Source organism: Pteropus medius, unplaced genomic scaffold, assembly GCF_902729225.1.
Source record: "Pteropus medius unplaced genomic scaffold, Ma_sr-lr_union100, whole genome shotgun sequence".
Taxonomy (NCBI): Eukaryota; Metazoa; Chordata; class Mammalia; order Chiroptera; family Pteropodidae; genus Pteropus; species Pteropus medius.
In genome coordinates, this window is record NW_024351732.1 from 1,372,193 (window position 1) to 1,390,732 (window position 18,540).

At 52.8% G+C, this 18,540-nt stretch overlaps 2 protein-coding genes across 6 annotated transcripts in view; both read left to right on the forward strand.

The window, feature by feature from the left end:
* On the forward strand, positions 1-14,840 carry LOC120588983 (canalicular multispecific organic anion transporter 2-like). Its single transcript, XM_039846404.1, has 10 exons — positions 1-101; positions 10,406-10,582; positions 10,927-11,052; positions 11,270-11,407; positions 11,826-11,921; positions 12,240-12,365; positions 12,600-12,661; positions 13,335-13,466; positions 14,449-14,582; positions 14,800-14,840. The coding sequence occupies exons 1-10, from the start codon at positions 57-59 to the stop codon at positions 14,838-14,840; spliced, it is 1,077 nt and encodes a 358-aa protein (XP_039702338.1). The 5' UTR covers positions 1-56.
* The window catches only part of LOC120588964 (canalicular multispecific organic anion transporter 2-like), a 27,351-nt gene continuing 23,267 nt past the window's right edge, over positions 14,457-18,540 (forward strand). Inside the window, exons 1-3 of one of the 5 annotated variants that reach the window (XM_039846347.1) lie at positions 14,457-14,582; positions 17,698-17,875; positions 17,973-18,134. In XM_039846347.1, coding sequence (XP_039702281.1) covers positions 17,699-17,875; positions 17,973-18,134 — 339 coding nt within the window. In that variant the 5' untranslated portion in view covers positions 14,457-14,582; position 17,698. Of the gene's footprint in view, positions 14,583-15,438; positions 15,749-16,648; positions 17,437-17,506; positions 17,524-17,697; positions 17,876-17,972; positions 18,135-18,540 lie in introns of those variants that run through there. The other 4 variants (XM_039846346.1, XM_039846344.1, XM_039846345.1 and 1 more) reach the window with 4 other exon arrangements.

The window sequence follows — 18,540 nt, forward strand, 5'->3', positions numbered from 1 at the left end:
CATCCTGGGCTGGGGCAGGGTTGCGATCACCTTCCCGGTCGCCGCGACTCGGTCCCATGGACGCCCTGTGCGGCTCAGGGGAGCTCGGCTCCAAGTTTTGGGTAAGGAGGGGTCCTGGCACCGAGGCAGGCGCATCAGAGAGCCCAGAGACGCTCCCGGGGAGGAGGGGTGCGTGCAACGCCGGGAGGGGGGTCTGACTGCCCTGAGCCGGGTCTCTCGTGGCGTCCAAGACCTGCCCTGCCCTTCCCCGCCGCGTGGAGAACTTGGGAAATCAAGGCACTAGGCTGTCCCGGGCGCAGCGGGTGGCGTCCCCGAATCGGAGTTCCTCCGCTGGCTGCCTCACCCTACGCCCTCGCTGGGGCCGACTGCAAGGTTCAGAAGTGGCATTTCCCCATTAGCTCACGACCCTGGACTAGGGCTTAGTTTTGCACGCTCACACCTGCCCCCTGGCCTAGGGCATCCAGAGATACTGTTCAACCAGGTACTTTTGGAGTTTGGCTCTGCTGGGCTCTGCTCGTCTTGGGAAGAGTTCCTGCCACCATCTTTTCTGGGGGTAAGAGCCACTGGACAGCAGGTGGCCCTCAACGCTCTGGCCTCAGGAGGGAGAGGCAGGCCCTTACAGGCACAGGATCCCAGGATTCCCCGCTCCAAACCTCTCCTTCTACAAGATGGGGAAAGGGAGGTCCCAAGAGTAGGCGGGACTTGCCCAAGTCACCTAGTTAGAAGACAGAGGAGCCAGAATAGAAAAGCGGGCCTTTTTTGGCTGACACACCAAGCCCCTTTCCAAGACACCAGGTGCTTTTCAGGCCGCTGACTCCAGTCCCCCAGCACAGCTCAAGTGCATTAAGTGTAGACCGCCCAAGAGCTTTCTGACAGTTTTCAAAACCTAGTCACGGCAGCTGCTTTGATCTTCATTGCAGCTTTGGGAGGCAAGTAGTAGTGTGTCTCCATTTTACAGATGGGCTCAGATTCAAAAGGCTTGTCTGTGGTCATTCAAGGGATTCCTAGCGTAGGCTGGTCCCAAATCCGAGGCCTCTGAATCCTAGTCTCTAAACCTTTTTCCCATTTTGGGTATTTGTGCAGGCGTGCCGGATGTGTGTGTGCCCAGTGTGTGTTCCCATGTGTGTGTGTGTGTACATAAGCACGTGTATATAGTCAGGAACCCCACTCGTGGGCTGTGTTTACAATAGTCTCTGGGGGCTACATGTATTTTTGAAACGTAAGGCACACAACCGTCAGTTGCAGAGTGCTGGACTAGGAAGCAGGACCCCCCGGGATGTGGTTTCAGCTTTCCCATTGCCTGTGCTCCTTTGGGCTTCTGGGCCCCTTGTACCTCCTTGGAGGATCTCAGGGTCCACGGAAATCAGTGCATCTGTATAAAATCTGAGGGATGAATTCCATATGGGGTATCTGCTTGAACACCTCAAAGGACAACGGAACTGACTACTCTTTCTCACCTCAACTTTCTACGTTATCTTCTTGGCTCCTGAAGTTGTTCTGTGCTGTACCCAGCATGGCTGGTGACTGGGGGTGGGGTGGGGAGAAAGCAGGAAGGTTCCCAGCTCCTCGTCTGAGGGTTTGCAGAGCTGAGAGACAAGCTGGAGCTGGAGCCTCAGCTCTAGCTCGGTTACCCAAAAGGGCCTAGAGCTCTGAGCTACTCATTTCCGGTATGCTAGTTTGCATCTCGTTTACATTGTATATTATTCAGGTACACCTGCCCCTGAATCTTTTATCTTGGGGGCCTGTGGGTGACCTACCTTGTAGGAAGTAGTTCAGGGAAGCCAGGAAGTACCTGAGCTGAGAATGAAAAGGTAGGGGCAGAGGCGAGCGTGGTTCAGGCCCCTCCGCGCCACTTGTTTACGAAGCCTTTTCGCTCGCTTATCCTCATAACCTCGGTTTCTCCACCTGGCAAATGGGAAAATAACCCATCTCCTAACCACCTCACACGATTCTTGTGGAGATCAAATGAGATAAGGAATATGAAATGCTTTTGAGAACTAAAAACTCTCTGTGCAAGACAGGTCATGAATTCCTAGAAAGAGGAGTTAAGAGAAAGAGAAATGAGGTTAGAAGGGGGTGTTAGACTTGCCAAGACCTACAAGAAAGAGGCTGGCAGGTCTGCTGGGCCAGAGGCCACCTTTTCAACTGTTTTCTGGGGATTTTGTGGCTAAATTCATCAGCCTCAGCCCTGGATGAATCTAAGGGTAGCAGACTTGAGGGGACCCGTGACCCCTGGACATGTGCTTACCCACCTGTGGACTCACACACACCAGGCCCTGGGTGAATGATTTATCTCTTTGTTTGAATCTTTTACCTCTACCTACTTTGGGTCAGATTACCAACATTTCTGAGTTTGCCTTGGGAGTTTAGGTAGAAATAAATTCCAAAAGAATGAACCGTAGCAAAACTGCCTAGGGCTCATGAAACCAGAGATGTCTCTAGAACAAAGGAGATGGGGGTGTCCCTTGGCTGTGCCCATAGTCCCCTGCCTGGAAGATTGCTCTGTGTTCTGAGCAGCACGCAGGTGGTGGAGAGAGTGTGCATGGGGTAGGGCCTGGGGCTGTTTACCCTCAGGAGGTTTTGACCTATATGCAGAATCGGCCTTGATCTAATGGCCCCAGGAAGCTCCCAGGATGCTTATGAGGGCTCAGAAAACTGAAAGTCCTGACCATGAGAGCTGTCCAAAGATGGTATTGATTTCCTGAGAAGTAGTGAGCGCCCCATCACTGCGGGTGTGCAAGCACGTGGTTAGTGACCACTGGTGGGCATGCTAAAAAGAGGATTCCAGCCCAGAAAGAAGTTGAGGTCCCACCCTGAAATTCTGTGACCAACTGGGAAGAGAGAAGATGTGGCCAATGGGAGATTGGTTAATTCCTCCCCTATTTCTAGACCTCCCTTTCCCTAGCTCTTTCCCTACTTTAGAAATGGAGTTTACCTAATAGCAGCTCTTGGTAGAAGCCTATGGGTTTCTCACTGGTCAAGTACCAGCACCTTCATTTTTCCCTGGACTGTTTACCCACCATAAGAGAGGGCAAAACCCTAGTCCTTCAGAAGCCCAACTTTCTGTGTCCCCTGCTCTGATGCCTGAGAGGAATTGAGATTTGAGTTTCATTCTGTCACTCACTAGCTGTGTCACTCACCCATCTCTGGGCTCCAGTCAGCTTTAGGTGGGCTCTGGGGCTCCTTCAGGTCTAGTTCCCCAGTGCCGATTCTGGGATTTGGCCTCAGCCTGGGTGGCAGGGACAAGATCATGATTAGCGCCCTCCAAACTCCTTTTGGGCTCCTGGGTATCACTGTCTTCCTCGACTTCCTCTTAGGTCACTGCCCAGCCTGAGTAGGAGGCCACCTGAACTTATGAGTAATGGATGAGACTGATTTCAATGTACTTTGACTCTCAAATACAATGACATGTGAAGCTCTGGGGAAACTGGCAGAGGCAGGGCCCCTGAGGTAGGCTGGTGGGCATCAAAGCTCCCCAGTCTTCCTGGTTAGGCCAGATCCCTAGAATCTCCTCCTTCCATCCCAGTTGGGGGCAGTGAAGCCGGTGCTGGATGGCTTTAACTTCTGAGCTCCTGGCTTCTGGCAGGCGGGTTTGGTCCCTGGGGCCCCAGAATGGCTTCTTCCCACCCACCCTTTATCTCCCGCATGGTCCTTGGACTTAGGGAAGGAAGTGAGTCAGGGGAGTAGCATTTGGGAAGGAACTTTGCCAAGCTTACATGCTGGTCCCCAAATGGGGAAATAGTATTGGAGCACCAGGTCCCCAGGGAGGGAGGCCCCCTCGGGCACTACCAGCTGACCCACCCAGAAGGCAGGGTCAGAACACATGGGCTGCGTCCACCCCTCCCTAGTGGGTCTGTCCTGGGGGCATATGGTAGAGGGGGATCCCTGAGGGATCTTGATGAGTGGCTGGGCCTATCTCCTCCCCACCTAGAGCTGTTTCCTGTATTCGGTGCAAGGGGTGGTGCTGGGAGAGGGTGCTAATCCTTGGATTGGATTTCTCCTTCTAACTGGATATTCAGGTTTCTAATCCAGCTGCTCCCAGAACTCCAGCTAGTCTGCTACTGCATGGTGGTAGCCCCTTCTCCTCAGCTCTTTGAGATGAACCGCAGCTAGGAGGTGATTCGAGGGGGTGGTGCAAGGCTGAAAGGAGGTTTTTGATGTTTCGAGATGCACGTGTTCTGTCCCCAAGGCTGGATGTCATGCTGGAACCTTATAGGGTACAGAGAAAGTACAGTAGAATCCCATGGTTTGGGGTGGGGACTCTGGAACAAGACTGCTTGGGTTTGAGTGCGGATATCAGCCCATTGTGAACTGTGGCCACTTTCCAGCCATAGGTCTCAGCTGTTGTGAATATTAAATGATAATCCGAGAACACAGTGGTGCTCAAATAACCTAAGTTGTGGGCTGGCACAGCCTCTTTCGGAAGTAGCCAGGCCTGTGAGCCACGGACTGGCCCCGCATGGCCAGGCTTTGCACCCCCGTCCCCCACCCGGGCCCTTCCAAAGGCTGCCGTTTTAGACATGGTAGGTCAGTGAGTGTGACTGGGGATCAGAGCAGGTCCCTGCCCTTTCTGCATCTTTATTTCTGCCGAGATAAATGAACTTGTCAGTTTATCCCTTCTCCCCACCCCAAAGGATTAAGGAAGTAATTACTCTTCTCAGACAGAGGCTGTCAAAAGCCTGTGGGGTGCGGGGGGAGCTGGAGGTCCCTGACAAAGCCATGGCCCAGCTGGGGCAGAGGGCTCCAGGGTCCTTACTCTCACCTGTTCCCTACTTAGGTCTGTAGGGATTTCAGCTTCGGTGCCCACAAAGGGGCCTCTGCTGTGCCGTTCATTCTGGACGCCAGACCTTATCAGCTCCATCCAGCTGTTTAATCGCATTATTAAGGAGGCTGTTGTTGCTGTGGGAACCGTGTGGGTGACAGCTGCAGAGTAGGAGAGGGGCGTGGGAGAGATGAGGTCAGAGAGATGGGGGAGGCAGATAATGAGGGTCTTGAGGGCCATGCAGGAACTTTGGCTTTTCCTCTGAGGGAAATGGAGGGCCCTTGGCAGCTTCGAACCGGAGTAGTAACGTGGTAGCCTGGTCTGGCTTAGATTTCATAAAGATCTGCCTCTAGCTGCTGTGCTGGAAAAGACTACCCAGGCAGGCCGCAGGGGTGGAAGCGAGAAGACCGGGGAGGTGGCTATGGCAGTAATAGAAATTCAGGTGGAAAAGTTGGGCAGAGAGAAGTGGTTGGATTCTGGATACATCAGGGAGAACCAGATGAAGTTGCCTTTTTTATAGATAAGAATAGTGGAATATAACGCTTTCATCTTGTTCAGCCTGGTCATTTGAAGGTAGAGTGGTCAAGATTTGCTGAAGGATTGGATGTGGGGTATGAGAGAAAGAGAAGAATCAAGGATGATCTTCAAGGATGATCTCCAAGGATTCTGGGCTGGGACAAGGAAGGAGTTACCATCCATCAAGGGCAGGCTGGAGAGGAGAGGATGGGCAGGAGTTCGGTTCTGGACACGTTGTGTGAGGCATGTCCCCTCGACATCCTACAAAGGGCTCTGGGATAAATAGTCTAAGGTACCTGCTGCCTTCTGGAGATGGCTCTGCCTAGTTGGGACATACTTATCTAAAGGGAAGAAGCCCAGGCTGGACCTCCCCGTGGGTCTCTCGTATCCCCAAGATCTCTCGATTGTTGCCACAGTCCAGGTTACCTGTGCAACCAAAACAAGGTCCCATCAGCTTCTTGTTCCTTCACTTGCTTTCTCAAGCGTTGCCTTGTTTGAATCAAGGTGCTTTGCTATTCATTCTCTCCCTTGTGGGGAGCCGGCCAAGATGCTGTCATTGCCCCCATTATGACTCACGTGGAGAATGAGGTTCAGGGAGATGAAGGAGCTTGCTCACAGTTCCTCAGCTTCAGAGCGGCAGCCCACACAGGGTCCTCTGTATCGAGATTTGTTTCTTTTTGTGGCGACTCCTTGCCTGCCTCAAAGAGCCATGTCATCGACTTGCACACCCATGCAGGGATTCCCTGTCATGCCCTCAAACTCGGGCTCCCTTGTCAATCAACTCAGACCACTCCTGCATACCTGGCCCTGTGCTGGCAGGTGGAGAGTGGGGCAGGAGAGGAAAGGAGTAGTGTGGGCCAGGTGTCTGCCCTCAAGGGCTCACGTTGCTGCGGGAGAGAGCATGTGTTCACAGGTACAGGTACAGGCGGCAAGAGATAGGGAGAAACCTCAGTTTAGCCCCACAAGGCCTGGGTGCTTGTTCAAGATCCCTGCTCCCTGTTGTCCTTAGACCTGTTGCCAGAACAGGTGGAACCTGCTTTCCCTTTTGAGCAGTGCCTAACGCTGTTCCTCCTCTCTGCTTCTGGAAGTTGCTCTGAATCCACCAGCCAGTGAATGACTGTGCTATAATAAACTGTCAATGAAACATAAAGGGTCTTTATCACTTTCACGGCTTAGTCACTTACTGGTTGTCAAGATCATACAAGATAAAACAAAGAAAAGCCAGGACAGGGGCGGGTGTGCCCCAAGAAGACTTCCTGTAGGAGATAAGACTTGGGCTGGGCCCAGAGAGATGGGAAGAGCACTGCAAGCCTGGAGACCCAACAGTTGCCAAGGTAGGGGCGGCCTTCGGCAGGCTATCTGGGTGGCAACTAAATGGATGGGATTAATGGGCTTGTTGAGTTGAAAGCAGAGTGGGGCTGCCCCATTGACACTATTATGGACACATACATGGGTCCGTTCACACAATAGACCACCATGCAGAAATGAGGATGGCGTGTCCCCACTCATAATCAACCCCAAGGATGACACCCATGAGCATGGTGTTGAGTGAAAGAAGCCAGACGTAAAAGATACATACTGTACAATTTCCTTTATAGGAAGATCCCTAATGGGAAATATTAATCCACGTTGTTAGGAATCAGGATGGCATTCCCCTGGGACAAGTAGTGACTGGGAGGGGACACAAGGAGAGGCTTCTGGGTGCCAGTAATGTTGTTTCTTGATTTGCATGCTGGTTACACAAGCGTGTTCAGTATGTGAAAATTCCTTAGGGTGTATACTTAGATGTGTGTGCTTTTCTGTAGGTATATTATACTTGAAAAAGAAATGTTTTAAAAAGGAAAAGAAAAAGATCCGGGGCTGCGTTAGGGATTAGCTGTGTCTGCTGCCCTCTCCTGTGGTGCCTGACCAGGCCCAGTGAGGTGCCCAGCTCTGTCTGTGACCTGATGTCCAGCTGGGCCAATATACCAGAGGCTCAACAAGTGTTTGTGGGTTTATGTTGCTTGAGGGACTACTGAACATGGGGCTCTAGAATACAAGATGTACAACCTCTGCCCCCTGGGACTCAAGTGAAATGCCCCAAAGCAGTGCGTCCCCAGAATGCATGGTCCCCAAAGGCAAGGACAGGTCTGCCCCAGGTGCTCCCAGCCCACTGGCTGACTATAGCAGGCCCTCACCAAAGCATCATCAGGTGGAAGACTGATGCTCCAAAAACGTGGCTGTCTAAGTAGGTGCTGACTTCAGAAGTGGAAGGGTGCTCAAGATGGAAGAGATGGGTGCCAAGCTGGGCCCATCACTGCTTCCCTGTAGTTGTTGGGGTTTTGACAAATGGAAGAAAGAGGGACCAGGTTGAGCAAAGGTATAGAAGTGAGAGTCTCAGAGCCATGTAGAGTGAATCGAGTTTGGCAGTAGCGGGAGGGAGCGGTGGGAAAGGAAGTGAGAAGAGAAGCCTGTGGGGTGCTTGGACTTGATTCCAGAAGCAGCAGGAGCCTCTGCGAGTTTTGGGCCTGAAGTAAGGGTCACAATCTGTGTTCCAGGGAGGGTCATCTTGCAGCAGTGGGCAGGGGCATTAGAGGGCAGTGAGCTGGCCCCGATGGGATTAAAAAGTGAAAATAATTGAGGAAAGGGAGGTAAGGTGTGAAGACCACTCCATGAAATATATTTTTAAGAAGGGAGAACTCAAGCACATCGATAGTTCAATAGTTCACATAGATAGATCACTCTAGGCCAGCCTGGGGGTCTTAAATACCATAGACATGCTTAGACTTTGTCTTCTAGGCAGTAGGGAGACAGTGAAGGTTCAGAGGAAGGGTATATGCTGAGCACCTACATGTGTTAGGCAGTGGTATAGGTACCCAGGATACATCAATAAATGAAATAAAGATTCTCACCTTCAAGTAACTTACATGCCAGCAGGAAGATATAAGAAAAAACATAGTCAACTAGTAAATTATATAGCATATTGAAGGGCGATAGGTACTACAGAGGAAAAAAAAAAAGCAGGGAAGGGTAAGGAGGGTGGATTGGGGATGCTGAGGATGCGGTGCAAGTGGCAATATTAAACAGGGCTGGTCAGGGTAGGCCTCGCTGAGAAAGAGAGACTTAAGTAAGTCTGATGGAGGAGTGTTCCAGGCAGAGAGAGCAGCAAGTGCAAAGGCCCTGAGGCAGGAACAGGCCTGGTGTGTTCAGGAACAGCAAGGAGGTCATTGGCTGGAGTGAGAGAGGTCATGGATTGGTGGAAAGGGACACGGCACAGGTGTTCCTTGTAGGCTCTTGTAGGATGTGTACAGTGGAGATGTTCAGTAGGTAGTTGGATAGAGAGATGGAGTTTAGAGAGCGGTGGCCTGGAGAGATAAACTTGGGAGTCATCAGCCTATAGATGAAACTGGATGAGATTGCAAAGGGGTTGAGAGCAGATGGAGAAGGAGATGGAGAAGAGGAAAGGACTGAGCCCTGGGGCACTCGGATGCCAACAGGGCAACCAGCAAAGAGACTTAGAAGCAAAGACCAGGAGAGTGCGGGCAGGGATCTGGGCCCCTAGAGCACGGACGGGAAGAGACCAGAACCCATGGGAATTGCTTAGGAAGAGGTGAGGGTCTGGGCTAGTAGGATGGCCAAGGAGCCAGGTGAGCAGGCGATGTTATCCTCCCAACGTTAGCCCTGAAGAAAGATTTATCATCACACAGTTGAAAGAGGTAAAGCTGTCTAATCCTTTGCGAGAAGAGAAAAAAAGATTAGTTGGCTGATGGTCGTAGAGGAAACGCTCTCAGTAAAATATGTGTTTGAATGTATTCCCTGATCTTTTTTCAAAAAAGTTCTCAGCTGAAGTTATAGTCAAAGACAAGAAGGATCTTGTCTGGGCTCAGTGGTCCCCCAGGACACCAGACTCCTGGTGCTAGAACCAGGACGGTCCCATGCAAACCGGAATAGGTGGTCACTCTAAGCTTGGTAATTTACAGAGTTCGCGCCACATCATCTTGCTCTTTGAGCTCACACTCACTCAGTGAGGCAGGTGCGGTGGGGGATGGCCTCCTGCCAAAAGGAGAGGCAACAGCAGGCTCAGGGAAACGCCTCATCCCTTCCTGGGAGAGGCTTAGAGAGGAAGTGGGCTCTCCAACCATGTGTATATATTGCTTCGATAAAATTTAAAAAATGATTTAAAAAACAAGTAGAAATCTAGAATGACAGAAAGCAGATCAGTGGTTGCCTGACTGGGATGGGCTATAAAGGGGCACGAGGGAAGTTGTGGAACAATGGAACTATATCGTTATTGTGACAGCGGCTTCCCAGGTGTGTACAAACCCATTGGATTGTGCCCTGTAAATGGATGCAGCTTATTATACTTTTATTATACTGTAGTTAGAGAGAGAAAACGTGAAGAAATGAGGAAATGGAGGCAACCATGGCCTCCTAGGAGAGCCCACAGCTCACAAACACTTGCTCGTTTGCGCTCTTACTTTACCCTCTCTCATCTTCACACACCTTCTGACCACCCTCCCCCCCATTGTAACTGGAGGGCAGCTGAGTCTGGGGTTCACGCTGCCTGCACCGCTCAGCCTATAGACTAACACAGGAGTTGGGATATTTAGAATAAGCGTTTATTGTCAGAGGACTGGTGATCTAAGAAGGCAGCACGTTGACACCTTCAAAGCTTCCTTGCCTTCTCGGTCTGGCTTAGGGTATTTAAGGGAAAATCTGGGCTGTATTCCTGGGGCTATGCGACAGTTCCGGGGTGGGGGTGCTCTGTTGTACTTCACGGAGCCATTCCTCTGGCAACGTGGTGGGTGTTAGCAACCCAGGAACAAAGATGGGAGTAGTCTGGAAAAAATGCTGGACCAGGATTATGATCAGTAAGCACAAGGGCATTCATCATAAATTTCAGGGCAACTTTCTATGGCAAGGGACATTCCAAGCTTAGGGTCAAGCTGCTGAGGACGATCTATTGTTAAGCTATATGGCAAGGAAAAGTGAAGCTGGGGACACTGAGACTTCTACTACGGACATCGCGGCTGGGCCCTTCTTCGCCATTGCACATGGAGCGTCTCTGTGGCTCAGCCACCTCCCTTGAGGGAGAGCCCAATCCTGCAGAAGGCAGCCATAGCACTCAATTATTTCCTCTGTCCCCAGGACTCCAATCTGTCGGTGTACACAGACAACCCGGACCTCACTCCCTGCTTCCAGAACTCCCTGCTGGCCTGGATCCCCTGCATCTACCTGTGGGCCACACTGCCCTGCTACCTACTCTACCTGCGGTGCCACCACCGAGGCTACATCACCCTCTCCCGCCTCTCCAAGCTAAAGACGGTCAGGAGCTCAGGGCTCTTTGGGTGGGACTGGGACCTGGGGGAAATTTCTTTTAATGAGTCCCTTGCCCGACTCTCAGCAGCTGGACAGGGGCCCCCAGCTTCACCGCCTGGTGGGGGGCTGTGGCAGCTTGCCAACTGGGTGTGCAGCCAACTGAGATCATCCCTACTTGGGGAGGTACAAGCAAATTTTCCATCAAGTCTCTCCTACGCTCAAGAAGCTTCCAGCCAGTGCCTAGCCCAGCCGTCGGGGCCAGGCCCCAGCAAGTCTGGTGGCTTCAGGAGCAAAAAGAGACTGTCCCTCCTTCTGGGGATGGTGGCTCTAAGACATGTCCTTGTTCATAGGCCTTGGGTGTCCTGCTGTGGTGCGTCTCCTGGGCTGACCTCTTCTACTCCTTCCATGGCCTGGTCCACGGCTGGGCCCTTGCCCCCATCTTCTTTGTCACCCCCTTGGTGGTGGGGGTCACCATGGTCAGTGCGGGGCCCGGGAAGCTGAGTGGGGGAGGGTCTCCAGTGGGTTTTGAGATTGTGATGGGAGAACCATGGGCTCTAAGGAGGAGGCCGGACACCTTAGCAGTGGGAAGATGGGGGGTGACCCCGAAACATCTAGCCACACAGGGCGGGGAGGAACAGAGGTAGGTCCAGATGTGTATACTCTGGCCCGGCCTCCCCTGCCCTCCCTGAACAGCTGCTGGCCACCCTGCTGATCCAGTATGAGCGGCTGCAGGGGGTACAGTCCTCGGGGGTCCTCATCATCTTCTGGTTTCTGTGTGTGGTCTGCGCCATCATCCCCTTCCGCTCCAAGATCCTTTCAGCCATGGCAAAGGTAAGGGGAAAGAGAGGCACCTACCTGGTCCAGCCCTGTCTAGGGTGTGACCTTAGGGCTCAAGGTCAGCGCTGGGTCCCAGGCTCCTCCCCTCTGTCCCTCCCTGGCTCCCAGGACATCCCCTGTGGTTCAGTCTTTTTTGTGTTGTTCTCTACTCACTGTATCTCTGCTGGAAGCAGGCGGGAAGGACAGAGCTGAGGACCAGGGTAACTCAGCGGAAAGGGGCCATTGTTGGATATTCGTGGGAGTTCAGGGAGCTATTATCCTGTAGTCACCACCACCATCCACTGCAATGTCTCATAGGGGTGTCGGCCAACGTCTGTTTACTGAACACATGTTTGCAGACATGCACAGGTAGTTCTGGCTTACCTGGAAGTCTCATGGTCTCATTCTCCCCCTTTCTTTCCACCTTCCTCAGTTCCTGGCTTTCTTCTTGATCTTTGGTGGTGGCGATAGTGTGGTGACAGGAACACTGGGAGTCAGTTTGGCATCTCCTCATTTCTCCATCTCAAGGGTTAGACGGTCAAGTATATTCAGAAGAGCACAGGCTTGGAATCGTCTGCTTATTATCTGTGTGATCTTGGGCAAATTCCTTGGTCTTCTGGAGCCCCATTTCTTCAGTTACAAACAGGGTGTCATAGATTTCCTAGCCTGTAGGGAGGGTTGGACAAGGTGATGCAGGTGAGGTGTTTGGCACGATGCCTGATGCCAGATAAGTCCTCACAGAACCGCAGCCCCCTTATGATCCTTCCCCTCTCTCAGAATCCCTGGGGGCCACCTCCTACCCCAGAGGAGACTGATGTTCTGATGCTTCTCCCCATTGTCCCCCTAGGGCAAGATCTTGGACCCTTTCCGCTTTACCACATTCTACATCTACTTTGCCCTGGTGCTCTGTGCCCTCGTCCTGTCCTGCTTCAAGGAGAAGCCACCATTTTTCTCCCCAAGGAATGTCGATCCTGTGAGTTTTCCATGGAGGCTGGGAGGCAGTGGGGGTTCCACCCCCATTCCTCAGCCAGCCCTTACCAGCATCCTCCATCCCTTCCAGTTCCTTCCATCCCCAGGTCATGTCCACAATGTGTAACCTGGGGCTTAGAGTTGGAAGGTGGGGGCAGGGGGGTCCTCCTCCCTCTCATCTGCCTTGAGAGGGTGGGTGGGCATTCCTCATATCCCTCGTCCTACTCTCACCTTCTAGAACCCCTGCCCAGAGGCTAACGCTGGCTTCCTCTCCTGCCTGTCTTTCTGGTGGTTCACAAAGTGAGTTGGCTCTCCCTCCAGCCTGGGTCAGAGAGAGGAGGGTGAGGAGATGGGGGTAAAAGGGAGGAAGGAGAGTAGATAAGTTCAAGGCTCTGAGGAGCTGGGCCTGGCTGCCCCTACCTCAAACCCTTGTCCCTGCGGGCATGGGGCAGGTGAGGATGGGGAAACCTGTTTGTTTGGGCTGGGGCCTGAGTCTAAAGGCCAGCCCTGCATCTGGCAGGCAGTGGGGATAGGCCCAGGGGCTAGAGGGACACTGTAATTAGCTCTAAGCTTTTCTGTCTGGGATAAGCGTGCAGCTCCTCATCCCCTTGGCCATCCCTTGGAGTGGCTTGAGCAAGATAATTGTGTCTGTGACCTGGCTGACATCTCATTAACCATGCTGCACTGAAGGGGCAACCAAGGCTAGGGCTTCGTCTTTGCCCAGAGCTCCAGCCAACATGGATTTCATTACCAGGGCCCAGGGGTCAATGGGGCATCTGGAGAAGAGGGGGAGGAGGGGCCTGGGGTAGGAAATTGTGGTGGGAGGCGGTGACCTCCAGCCTGTTCACTGTGCAACGAAGGAGATACCTACCTTGACCACAGCACCCTAGGAAGACTCTCCTTTCTGGAGACCCTGGTCCCAGCTCCAGGCTGCTAAACTCTGATCTTATGTGGGGCCATCTGCCTGCCCCAGGATGGCTATCCTTGGCTACCGACGTCCCCTGGAGAAGCAGGACCTCTGGTCCCTGAACAAGGAAGACCACTCTGAGATAGTGGTGAAGAAGCTGCTGGATGCCTGGAAGAAGCAGCAAAAGCGGGCAGCACGGTGAGGCCCTCCTGTCCCCATGTCCCTTCACCTAGCCCCTTCACGCATCTAAGGGGAGGCTAGTCCACCTGGGATGCTCGCGTGGCTTGGGCATCCGAGAAGAGCAGGTGTGGGTGGTCCTGACGCGGGACGTGAGGCCAGCTCTCACCTGCTCCCCTGAGCCCAGGGAGTGGCTGCCGCTTTCTGGACATGTACTCTGCCCCAGCCCTGGGCACGTGGGTTGATTCAATCTCCAACAGCAATATGGTGTAGGTTCTGTTGTCCTCGTGTTACAGATGGGAACACTGAGGCACAGAAGTTTAATGAGGCACTCAAGGTGTCCTAGTTGATGGTGGCAGAGCCTGAATCCATGCCCAGCTGTCTGGCATCAACTGCCCAGCCAAGAGAGCTGGGGCTCTGAGTCCTCTTCCCCTGCCCACTTCTGACCCTGGGGCTGAACCCTTTCCCTCCGCACCGCAACCCAAGGCCCAGGAGTTCGGTGCGTGTTCAGCGAGGAGTCCCTAATTACCAACTGGCTGTCGGAGGGATAAAGGACTTGAGCTCGGTCAGCAGTGTCTTGGCTTCAATGGTTTGGAGCCTCTGGGTAAACCTAGGGTCCTCCAGTCTGCATGGGCACCCCTTCTCTGTCCCTCCAAGCCACTTCCGCCCCCTTCCTGCTCAGCTCTCCTGTGACTAGGCCACTAGCCTCCCCTGCCCATGTGTCCCTTCCCTCTTAGCATTTTTCCTCGGGACACTGGGGCAGGCCAGAGGCCGGGTATTGCTAGGTTATAGTCCTCCGGTAGTAGTTAAGGCAGTCCTCATGTGCCCTCTGGTACCCAAAGACAGTCTCTTGGGAATTACCTGGAAAGTCATCTTGTCCAGCCCCCTCTCAATCCTGAGAGCCAAGAAAGCAGCTCCTCTCTCCTTCCCACTCCTCCCATCACTTGCTTTCATGGGGCCCATGCGCCCGTTTCTACCTACTGTTCTTTCCTCCCTGGACCAGACTCAAGGCCAAGGCGGCATCTGGGAAGACAGTCTCCGGTGAGGATGAGGAGCTGCTGGGGGACCAGCCCAGGCCCCAGGAACTCTCCTTCCTCCAGGCCCTGCTGGCTGCCTTTGGCCCCAGCTTCCTCATCAGTATGTGCTTCCTGCTACTCCAGGACCTGCTCTCCTTCGTCAACCCACAGCTACTCAGGTCTCCCACATCCCTTCTTGCTGCAGCCCTTCCCTGGGCAGGGCGGTCGCTTGGCTGTCCCTGAGGACTGAGCCCGGAGGAGGGGACAACATGTATTGAAAAGAGCCCCAGACCTGCAAACAAAGGGGCTCTCCCTACTTTCTGTGTGCCCTTTGGCAGTGGCAATGCCTCCGTACCTCAGTTTCCCCATTCACATCTGACTTATTTACCAGGTACATGTTATGTGCCAGGCTCCCTGTGGACGCATTAACATTCTCTCTTAAATCTTACAGAGAAGTGTTCCTATGCCTTTTTACAAATGAGGAAGCAGAAAAACTAAGTGTAAAAAAAAAAAAACAAAAAGTGAAGATGCAGAAATTCAGAGAGGTGAAGTGACTGGCCCAAGGGCACACAGCCGATAAAGATGGATTCGAGTCCAGGGCTCTGAACTCCAGCTATGGTGCTCTTTCCAGATGATAGACTCCATCATCTGTCACATGTATGGATTGGACTTGAAGGAGCTCTCAAACGAGAGGGTGGGAAGGAGAGCGGCCGAGCAGCTGAACCCCAAACCCCTTGCCTCTCCATTCATGCATTCATTCATTCATTCAATGAATATATATGAGCCCCAGGGTACCAAAATGGTGCCAGATATTAGGGATACAGAGATAAATATGATGTAGTTTTAAAGTCTTGTAGAAGAAACTATCATGTAAATCTGTTGGAGCACAGTGCAGGCAGGGGTGTACTCAGGTGTCTGGACAACCCCAGGAGGTAAAATAGCTTAGGAAGGAGCAGGGTACACTTGCCAGCCAGGGAGGTTTTTCAGTTTGGAAGGATAGCTAACCATGTGAGGAAAGAAGGGAGAGTGCAGCCTAGGCAAAGTTGCAAAGGCCTGAGACAGCATGACTCAGGAATTCCAGGTAGTTCTGAATGCTGGAGGTCAGCGTGACCAGAGGGAGAGGCGGAAAAACACGAAGAGAAAGGGAGAGAGCGAAGGAAATCCTTAAAAGATTTGCAGCCAGAGAGGGGCGTTTGATTTGCATTTTAGAAGGACAGGTGGCCAAATGGAAGTGGGCCAAGCAGGTCAGGAATGAGATAGGATTCAGAAGCTGCTCAGGAGGTGGAGGTGTGTGCCAGGGAGAGGGAGGGGTCGAGAGTGACTAGGTTCTGGCCTGGGTAACTGGAGAGTGATGGGTCTTTCTCTGACATGATGACCTCAGTGTGGGGAGGGGACTGGGCACTGGGCAAGGTGATGAATTGAGTCTTGGCCACATTGGGCCTATGGTGCTGGTGGGCCCCCCAAGATGAGACTCCCAGCTAGCTAGAGATCACATTTTCAGAGCCATCGGGTAAAAGTTGATGGCTAAGCTTTATCTGTGGCTAAGCTTTGCCCGACAGCCCATGCAAAGACCCCAGACAGAGCCCTAGGGAATTCTGACAGGTAAGAGGGTAAGCAGAAGTGTGACTTGAAAGGGTGAGAGACGGAGTAGCAGAGCACTTCCAAGGCAAGGTGTGGCCTCGAGTGAAGCAGGGTGGCCAGTAAAATAGAGCCTGGGAAAGGCAACATGGAGTTTGTTAGTGACTTTGTCAACAATAGAGGCTGGGACAGGCCTGAGAGCAGGGGATCCGCAATGGAGACAGGGTCCATGGAGGTCTAGAAACCTCCTGTAAAGCAAGATATATTAGCTTCCTGTGGCTGCTGTAACAAATTACCACAACTTGATTGTTTAAAGGAACAGAAATTTATTCTCTCACAGTTCTGGAGGCTAGGAGTCTGAAACTGAGGTGTCAGTGAGGTTGGTTCCTTCTAGAGGCTCTGAGAATCTGTTCCATGCCTCCTAGCTTCTTGTGCTTGCCAGGAATGCTTGACATTCCTGTTTGTAGATCACTCCGATCTCTGCCTCCATCTTCACGGTGCGGTGGGCTTGCTCTCATGCTATCTCTCTCTCTCTCTCTCTCTCTCTCTCTCTCTCTCTCTCTCTCTCTCTCTTCCCTCCCTCCCCTCTCTCCCCCTCTCCCTGTGCATCCGGCATCTCTGTATGCAAATCTCCCTCTCCAGTCTCTTATGAAGACACCAGTCACTGGATTAGGGCCCACCCTGCTCCACTGTGACTTCATCTTGATCACATCTGTAAAGACCTTATTTCAGAATAAGGTCACATTCACAGGTGCCAGGGGTTAGGACTCGAACATATCTTTTTGGGAGACACACTCAACCCACAGCAGAAGGAGAGGCCTGATGATGAGTATGGAGGTTGAGGGGAGCTTCGTCCCAGTATGGAAGAGACTTGGTTATGTCAATAGAAGGTACAGAGCTGCCAGCAGAGATGAAGCTATTGCAGATCAGGAGAAAGGGATGCGATGATAGAGCGTGTACCTGAGGAGGTGGGTGGGAGGCAGGGCTCAGGGGCAAGATCAGGCTCAGAAAGCTGGAGAGACACCTCTTCTGAGGCAGGAGGAAGGGAAGAGGCCAAGAGTTGGGAGGGAAGCTTGTGGTTGGTGGAAGTTCTCAACAGAGGGTTAAGTGAGAAGACTTAAGTGGGTAGCTGCGGAGAGGGCCAGGGAGTGGGGACTGGTCCGAAGGTAAACAGGGCTATGGAAGGGGAGCTGAGTTAGGGCCCTGGAGAAGGTCACTGGGCAGCACTGGGGCCCGCTGACGTTGGAGAGGATGGATTGAGGAGCGAGAGTCTGTGTGGTCCTATGGTGGGCTCTGAGCCCTTAGCAGTTCTGGAGAAAGCATAGGAAAATCGAATCAAAGAAGACATGGTGTTAGTTCCTGCCGTGTGGCCCAAGGAGACGAAAGACAGGCCGGTGGTGAGAGCGTTGGAAGGAATGGGTGGCGGGGGATAGAAGAGATGGTGATAGAAGAGGAGGTGAAGGCGGAAGGGAGCAAGGATGGAGGTAACACTGGCTGAGTCCCCTGGTCCGGGTGGAGGCGTGGAGGGCCAGCAGCGCTCACCTGAGAGGCGTCAGACCGGGGCGGAGTGGAGGCAGAGAGTGAAAGGGGAGGGCGGCGATAGAGGGAGCAGCCTGGAAAGCCCTCCCCACCTTCCCGCATCTCTCCTGCCCTTGCAGCATGCTGATCAGATTTATTTCAAACCCCGCGGCCCCTGTCTGGTGGGGCTTCCTGTTAGCCGGGATGATGTTCATGTGCTCCACGATGCAGACTCTGATCTTACACCAGTACTACCACCGCATCTTTGTGACGGGGTTGAGGCTTCGTACGGGTGTCATAGGTGTCATCTATAGGAAGGTCAGCTGGAACAGGGCATGGAAGGCTGGGGAGGCTGGCCTTGGGGAGCTTTGGAGAGGCTCGCGGGCTCGGTCCATTACTTGCTGTCCACCTGCAGGCTCTGGTTATCACCAATTCAGTCAAACGCAAGTTCACCGTGGGAGAAATGGTCAACCTCATGTCAGTGGATGCCCAGCGCTTCATGGACCTTGCCCCCTTTCTCAACATGCTGTGGTCAGCACCTCTGCAGATCATCCTGGCAGTCTACTTCCTCTGGCAGGTGACTCTCAAACTTTGACCTCTGCCACCTTCCTCTGACCTTGACTTTGCTGAGAAAGGACAAGATGGGGTTATTCTGGGTCAGCAGAGGGGATGCATAATGGACACGAGAACTTTTCTAGATAATTGGGGTTGGGGACAGGACTGTGAGGATGCTGGTGCCTGCAGCGGAGTCTCTCCAGCCGATTATCCTTCTTGAAGATCTCAGGGGAGGAAAGAGAGACTAGGAAGCAGGATGGGTGTGACTGTCCATCATTGTCTGTCCGTATTTGTCTTCCTGTGGGTCTGGACACCCTTCCATATCTGCTGTTTGTCCCCATCTGTTGTCACTGTCTGATGGCTGGCTGATCTAGCAAATGTTTTCATTTCAAATGTTTCGGCTTTCTCAATGTGTCTGCTTTTTGCTT

What these genes read in the sequence shown, in the direction of transcription:
- LOC120588983 (XM_039846404.1), top strand. Translation starts at nt 57, where the DNA reads ATGGACGCCCTGTGCGGCTCAGGGGAGCTCGGCTCCAAGTTTTGG. An exon ending in AGCTCGGCTCCAAGTTTTGG is followed by an intron (nt 102 to 10,405) that starts GTAAGGAGGGGT and finishes CTCTGTCCCCAG; the next exon opens with GACTCCAATCTGTCGGTGTA. An exon ending in GCCTCTCCAAGCTAAAGACG is followed by an intron (nt 10,583 to 10,926) that starts GTCAGGAGCTCA and finishes CCTTGTTCATAG; the next exon opens with GCCTTGGGTGTCCTGCTGTG.